The sequence below is a fragment of the Bidens hawaiensis genome, unplaced genomic scaffold (assembly GCF_021521415.1).
Source record: "Bidens hawaiensis isolate Kalapana, Puna unplaced genomic scaffold, B.hawaiensis_p1.1 tig00003983_1, whole genome shotgun sequence".
In the NCBI taxonomy this organism is placed as follows: Eukaryota; Viridiplantae; Streptophyta; class Magnoliopsida; order Asterales; family Asteraceae; genus Bidens; species Bidens hawaiensis.
The window spans coordinates 30,059-38,347 of NW_027491231.1; the positions used below are offsets into that span (position 1 = coordinate 30,059).

At 39.0% G+C, this 8,289-nt stretch overlaps 1 protein-coding gene across 1 annotated transcript; it reads right to left on the minus strand.

The window, feature by feature from the left end:
- Positions 1-4,847: 4,847 nt before the first annotated feature.
- LOC143624833 (uncharacterized) lies at positions 4,848-7,458 on the minus strand. The gene is made up of 2 exons (XM_077095340.1): positions 6,918-7,458; positions 4,848-4,888 (listed from the first exon to the last, which is right to left on the minus strand). Exons 1-2 carry the CDS (start codon positions 7,456-7,458, stop codon positions 4,848-4,850), a joined length of 582 nt encoding a protein of 193 aa, XP_076951455.1.
- Between the last annotated feature and the right edge of the window lie 831 nt (positions 7,459-8,289).

Sequence of the window (8,289 nt, forward strand, 5' to 3'; positions counted from 1 at the left end):
CACAATTAAATACAAATAAATTCACGATTATACTGATACGAAAAATCCGAATTACATTCCCGAATGGGTAAATGAATAAGAATACTAATATTTAAAATACGAAATGTTACATTACAAATTTTAGAGATTAATCGGAATTTAGTTTCAATACTTAATCTACATTATAACAGTTGAGAGGTTTGCATAGCCAACATAAAGTCACTCTTACCTTAAACCCTCATATTATTTTTTATCAATATTTGTATAGAAACATTTATAAGATAAAACTACATGATACCATAGACTTTCATAACTTTCGTTATCATGTAAATGAGAATTTAACAAAAGAAAAATTAGGCATAAATTTCATTCATTAAAACCAAATTTCATGAGATAACATGACATGGTTGATGAGGATAATTTTTCATCTACTCGTGTTCTCAGTGATTTAAAATCATGTCTTAGATGCCATAAACATTACTTGGCTTAATGAATAAGTATGGGTATACCAGAAGTTAAATTTAACTAATATTTATAGAACTTATTCAAAAAGGAATATTCAGACATAACTTATTTATAATTTAAAGACTATCTACTTGTATCTAATATGTCCTCTATGGCCCATGGTCCTAAAGAGATCCATTCATATATACTTAATACTATTTCTTCTAAATGTGTCCCTAAGTTTCTTATGACATATGGACGTTGAGGAAATCAAATCAAGTCTAGGGTATGTATGAAAAATTCTCACATCACGTACATCACTGAAGCTTCTCATGTAGTTTTCATAGAGATATCGATGATCAGCGGGAGCCTTAAGTGTCTTAATCATAACTTGCAACATTTGCAAGAGTTGGGGAGTGAAAACTTGATATTATCTCAATTACAACTCTTGTACAAGACACTAAACTTATCTCCTTATAATTTAATATTACTCTTACAAAAGTTTCATTGTTACTTAAATGTGGGCATATTCATATTTCTTACAAAAGAGTCTTCAGCCGGACTCGTTCTCGAACCTAAATCAGGAGGCTTCTCATTTATCCTCTTCATGTCAGTGCTCCTTAACACTCTCATTTTACAATTAGTTTGGAAGAAACTAATTTCCAAATTCATGTAGGCCCAAAAATATGCATTCAGCTCGACCCACCAATTCTTGAAATTCAGATGATATGACAATTCGGAAAACTTTGATTCCGAAGTCCAGAAATCATCCTTCTTGGGTTCTTGATTTACGTGGTGATCCACGAACAAGTATTTCTAAAAGCCGATTAGCTTCACCGAAAATATGTGGATGATCTTCACAATAAGATGTTGTTCTTTATTCTTCAATTCTTCAGATATCCCTTGTGATTCCTCTTAGACATTTAATTTCTTAACCGGCTCCCTGAATAACAAAACTTCAGGCTTCTCTAGATCTATTTTGGGGTTAAATCTCTCTCATCCACATCGGCTAAATCAACAAAATATTCACCAATTCATCCCTAAACTCGTCCTCTCAAGAGGAAATACACTCCTCTGTCTTATCTTGAAACCCAACAAACTCAAACTCGATCGTCGGCACATTAAATTGTATTTGACTCATTAAGCCTATCTGGAAATCATCCATGATATTCGAAAGTGGTGAATTTGCATTACAACTATAGATTACAAGTAAGAAATCCAATAATATCTCTTATGGATGTGGTATGTGATCCATCATTGAGCCATATGAGTCTTTACAATCGAGAACACTCCCCATCTTATCAAACACCATGCAGAATTTAGGCTTCACACTATTTTTCTCTAAGTGGTCCATAATTTCCTATATTATCAACTCCTGCACAGTGTAACCTCTTTGATCTTTATAGGGGGTCTTCTTCAAATTAGGTCCCGTAGTAATACTCCGTGAAGATCACTGTTTTAACATCCCCAAAATTTTGGTCCAAATTTAACAATCTAAGTAAATTTGAAGGATCAAAATTATTCTCTAAAATAAGTAATGAGAAATTTTAATAAAGAAAATAAAATCATTTTATAAGGAAATAAAATGTATTTCATAAAGAAGTTCTCTTATGTTAAGGATATGGAATAAGGAAATTTCATCCCACATTGAAAGATGTAAGAAAGTGGAAACATTCCACATGGGTATAAATAAGAAAATTAAAAACCATCCCACATGGAAAGTGGTAAAGATTTGGAAGCTCTTTATAAAGAGATAAAATTCCATATTAATATTATTTTATGCCTAGCATGCACCCAGTGGTCCTAGCGGAGGGTTCGAAGCACCCGACGCGCACGGGCTAGGGCAATGGGCGCAATGTGGCGCTTTGATGGCGCACTTTGCACTTCGCACACTCGCATCGCTGCGAGCCGCCTTATTTTTTTTGGAAAATGGAAGTAAGATCATGATGTGACAATTTATTTAAGACAAGGGATCAAAAAGGAAAATTTGAACTCAGTAAGCCATCGCGCTACGCGATGAGCCCTGGACGTCATCACGTATCGCGATGGACCTTGATGTGTCAGCGGACACGTGTCAGCATGTAGTATGGCGGCGTATCGCGATGGGTTACGAAATCAGCCTATAAATAGGAGGCTCACGGCTCAATCAAATCTCACACCAAACTTTCTCTCTCTAGAATTCACTCTTTATCTACTTCGTATTACGTGCCGAGCATCTATCTCGAAGTACGCGCACGTCACGACGACCACCATATGTCGCCTCATTTTGCGTTCCAACCTCGAAGTTCGTGCTAAGCCCCGAAGTTCATACAATTTAAGCAACAGTGCGCGACATAGAGTAGAAGTGCTGTTCGATCAATCTTAGTTAAGCAAACTCCAAATATCCGTGTAAGGTAGGGGTACTATCTAAGTCATTATTTTATTATTATATTATATGGCTTAGACCATAGTCAGGGATATAGCCCAAACCTTGATCATAATTATGTTTACATAAGCTTTAAACATACAAAGGATTATGTTTCATTACAATTAAGAAACATCAGTTTTACATTCATAAGGATATATAGTTTCTTCTTGATTAAGAAACGTAACATTTTATATACAAGGAATATAGCTAATATATTATTTCTTTATGATTAAGAAACATAATATTTTACATACAAAGATAGCAGTCAATGAATGTTTCTTCTTGAAGAAGAAACAGATTATATATGTTTCTTCATGAAGAAGAAACTCAGCATATGAATAGCAATAAACAGAAAAACTACAAGTCTAAATTAAAACAAATGATCAATCAAGGTTTAAAGCTATCAAAACTAGACTAAAGGTCTATAGCCGGATCAAGAGGAGATCCAGATATTTGTTTATATCTATTTTATTATAGGTCAGTGTAACATCGAGAAAATTTCGAGTTCAAATCATAAACTTTCCAAAGTTAACGGACAAAATTTGCCAAATTTCCAAACCTTAGAGTTTATAACGAAAATTCTGTTTTCTTGTCATATCGCGATACGCGACGGGACAAAGGACAAGCCCATCGCGTATCGCGATGAGGCTTGGTTAAAGGTTCTATATGGAGTCAACAGCAATATGCGATCGCTGTTGAGCCAACGTCATCGCGTATCGCGATGACGTGGCCTGACACCTCTGGCACAAGAGCTGCCACGTGTCCACACGTGGCACACCGTTGCCACGTGGCCAGACACGTGGTCACACGTGGCACGTCGTCCACCACGTGTCAACACGTGGCACACTGTCTGCCACGTAGCGACACGTGGTAGACCCTAGTTGTGACTGGCTAGGGATACGTCGCGATACGCGATGGGTGCCCAGGAGGCCGTCGCATACCGCGATGGGACCCCTGATCATGTCTATAAATAGCAAGGTCGGGATCTCATTCCAAGCACACCAAAACCTGATCTCTTTTCTCTCTCTAACTTCTCTCTACACCTCCAAATACGTGCCCTCGATCCACCTCGATAATCGTGCCTCGATTCCTCGTTTTTTGTGCCGACGTCTCCTCAAAGTTTGTGCCACCCTCCTCCCCATACCAAGAAGGCATTGTCATAAAATGGCGAAGGGGCTTGAAAGACGTGATGACAAGTGTTGACGTTTGGTGTTTATTCGTTTGTCGTATCAAAAGAAAGGTGACTCGATCAAGAAGTCAAAAGATATCAAGTGGCATTGGAGTGCTGCTCAAATCGTTAGAATTTATAAAGCCAAACAGAGGTAGGTTTACTAGCCAAAGGAATATAATAATGAAATATTATTATAAAGGCCTAAACCTTAAGTCTAGGTTATACTCGATACCTCGATAAAAGAAAAAGAAAACATAACAAAAAAAGAGTAAAAGATATGTTGTGATAGATAAATATATTTATGTGTGCAAGTATATATATTATTTGTTATGAAATTATTATTTAAGTAATAATGAGTATTCTTAAATAATAAAGAAAAGAATACATTTCTTAGAGAAGAAGAAACGTCGAGTTTTATAAATAAACTAAAGGTTTATAATTACTTTTAAACTAAAGGTTTTCAAGAAAAAGAAATCTATGAACTAAAGGTTCATCGAGGTAGAGTTATAAAATAAGACTAAAGGTCTTAAGCCGGATTGTATATCCGACTAACAAATGGTTATAGTCGTACTATAGATGCGAGATAGCAAGGAAAGGATCTCGGACGGTGTTGAAGCCGATCCCAAAACGATAAGGTGAATACACCCCCAAAACTTTTATAAACTTGTTTTCAAAAGAGTCAAACATGTTATATGAAAATTGTTTACAAGGAACTATGTGTTCCTAAAACCTTTATAAATAAGAGTATAACCCTAGCCCTCAGGCTGTAGTATACGTTTTTCTAGATCCATACATATGTGGTAGTATGCGGTGGGCACGCCGCACCACGCTTGGTCGTAGGAAGCACTACCATTGTGTATACTGTAAGACCCCGAATATCGGGAGTCCTACAGTTGTTAATCATTCCAAACAATTCAAATTTTTAAAGATAAAGTAATCTCAAATTATTCAAAACTCAACAGAGTATTCTTGCAGTGGAAATAAATCAAACAAACATCCAAACGTGGCGTTTAAGACCGAATAAAAAGTATTTTAAAGTTTGTCTTAATTATTGAAATAGTAATGAGTCTTGACTAGAACTACCTCGTGATCCCGGGTAGTCTTGAGCACCTCCAAGCAGTAATCCCCTCCGTATTCACCTGCAATCAATCTAACATACACACAAAATCAGCTTGGGCCGAGCGAGTTCATGCTTTAAAAAAAATCAAAATGTTACCAAAGAACGATCAAAACATCCAACTTTCGACTTCCACAAAATAATGAATAAATAAATCATTAAAAGATTTTTCCTCAGCTAAGCACGTAACTCGGGCCACATTCGATCAAGTCCAAAACACACGGTTAAGTACTCGATTAACCTTCACCCCAAGGACAGACAGGCTGTTAGGGGATTTTACATTCATTCGCTCCAAGGACATTACGTCCTATCCCAGAACCCTTCACCTTAACCCCCCAACAGGGAAGTCAAAGAATTTTCTACATTCACATTCACACGGCTTAATAAAAACATTCAAGTGGTGGCCACACACACACATACACATAAAACGACATCAAACATTCGAACTTTCAAGCATCAAACTTAACATTAAACATAAACTACACAGTATCAACCAAACGGTACAACAGGTAAAATCGTCACAAAGTGTGTATGCTAGCCCAAAACGTAAAACAGTTAAAAAGGGGCATATGAACTCACCTGGAATAAACCACACAAATATCACAACCGAATCCTCTAGCTAACCACTCACAAATCAAAACCTTGAAACAAATCACACAACAATCACTAACTAGACCGCGACGACTCGTTTATTGTACAAGACGTCCCAATGGACTTAAATAGGTCCATGTCCTCACCCAACATACACATTGACCCACAACAGCCCCGAAAACCTTACACTACCCTAATTTCCCTACCAACATAGACACCACCAATGATCTCCCCAAACTATGCCCGTTTACGTTTATCGTGTCAAGTTTGTGCGTTTAACGAACTGGTTAACCAATCACCGAACCAACCACCCCATTTTAATAACATTAGACAATATTACTGCCCACTCATCATCATTTAACCTCCCAAGTTGATTGGGTGTATAAACTCATTCTTTTTCCCTTTTGATCACAAAAAACCGATTTTTACGTGTCATTACGATTCGATTAAGGGGTTACCAATCTAATCAGCTCCAATCTCCAAAAAAAAAAATTCCTACTGCCCTTACACTATCATGAGACCCTTCAAACTGATCGGGTCGACCATTCTTTCACCCAACACCCAAACCACATCAATTACTGATTTCGACACTCAAGAACCCTAGAAATCGGTTTTTAACAATTGACCTATCAAACGAACTCCAATAATCACGAAATTTTAATATGATATACTAGACATACCTGGGAGACTTTTGACACCAAAAACTCTAATTAATCCAAATCTGTCCCTAGTTCAAGAACCGGATTAATTTACCATCTAAACGACCCATACTATGAAATTAAATATTAGGAGAGTGTAGTACACACCTTAAGCAATCTCTATCAGCTTGGAGTCGATTTATTTGATCAAAAAACGAAGAGGGGGTGGGCTGGTTGCTTGTGGCCGCTATTAGGTCAAGGAAGTGGGAGGTTGTGTTATAACTTTGCAAATGTTACCATTCAGCCCCTGTCCTTTGTATACCCGTCCCCCTTGCTCCCAAATGTGATTATAATACTTCTTGTATGTGTCCAAGAGTCCCCGAACCCTCGAGCAACGTCCGAGAATTTAATTTACAAACTCTACACTCGTATTATTCGGTTTACGAGAATATAGGGGTGTTACAAGTCTTCCCCCCTTACATTGGGATTCGTCCCCGAATCCCACTTTCGAAAACAAGTGGGGGTAGAGTCTCATCATCTCGTCCTCCGATTCCCAAGTAGCCTCAGAACCTCTGTGGTGCCTCCACTGCACCTTCACCTGCCTTACCACTGTATTCCTTAAGTGCTTCTCTTTACAGTCAAGGATGGTGATAGGCTGCTCAACATAATTTAACTTTGCGTCTAGTTCGATGTCGTCGAGGGGTACATGCTCCTCCCCGTCTGCCAAACACTTTCGGAGGTGTGAGACGTGGAAAGTAGGATGAATCCCCTCAAGTTCCTCTGGTAGCTCCAACCTGTAAGCTACCTCCCCAACTCGCTTCTCAATTTTGAATGGTCCGATGAATATGGGGCTTAGCTTCCCTCTCTTACGAAACCGAATGATACCCTTCCATGGAGAAACCTTGAACATAACTCGATCACCCTCTTCAAACTCTATGGGCCTTTGTCTTCTGTTCGCATATGACTTTTGTCTGTCTTGCGCCGCCTTCATACAAGCTTTGATTTTGTCAAGCTTTTCTGTGGTAGCCACCACAACATCCAAGCTACCCAGCTGTTTCTGTCCAATCGAACCCCAACAAACAGGCGTCCTGCACCTCCGCCCGTATAACATCTCAAATGGTGGAATCCCAATAGTGGCATGGTAACTGTTATTATATGAAAACTCGGCTAAAGGCAAATGCAGATCTCAACTACCCCCAAAGTCGATCACACACGCCCTCAACATATCCTCCGGGGACTGAATGGTCCTCTCAGTCTGACCATCCGTCTGCGGGTAATAAGTTGTGCTGATGTGAAGTCTGGTCCCCATCTCCTCATGAAATTTCTTCCTAAACATAGAAGTAAAACGTGTATCACTGTCCGACACAATGGACACTGGAACCCCGTGCCGAGCCACTATCTCGCAAACGAACAAATCGGCTAGCTGCTCTGCATTACAAGTCTCTCTCATGGGTATGAAATGGGCACTCTTGGTCAACCGGTCCACTACCACCCAAATAGTATCATATCCTCTCTTGGGCGTGCATGGTAGTTTAGTAATGAAATCCATCGTAAGGTGCTCCCACTTCCATTCTGGAATATCTAAGGGCTGAAGTTTCCCGTATGGCTTCTGGTGCTCCGCCTTAACCTGTGAACACGTCAAACACTTACTTACGTACTGAGCCACATCATACTTCATCGCTGGCCACCAATAATTTTTCTTAAGGTCTTGGTACATATTTGTCGCGCCCGGGTGAATGGAAAAGCGCGTCTTGTGAGCCTCATCCATAATTAAGACTCTAAGTCCCCCGTAACGGGGTATCCACAAACGAGCGTTTCTATACTTCACTGCGTCCCCCGCGTCTTCCAATAACTTCACCTGCCCCCACATACGTTCTGACATAATCCATTCCACCTGTAAAGCCTCATTCTGAAAACTCGAGATTTGTTTCAAGATATCGGG

Excerpts from the sequence above, each read along its gene's own strand:
- LOC143624833 (XM_077095340.1), bottom strand. The coding sequence starts at position 7,458 with ATGTTATACGGGCGGAGGTGCAGGACGCCTGTTTGTTGGGGTTCGATT. Across the intron at positions 4,889-6,917 it reads GCAGTGGAGGCACCACAGAG|GACTCCCGATATTCGGGGTC; the intron begins GTTCTGAGGCTA and ends TAACAACTGTAG.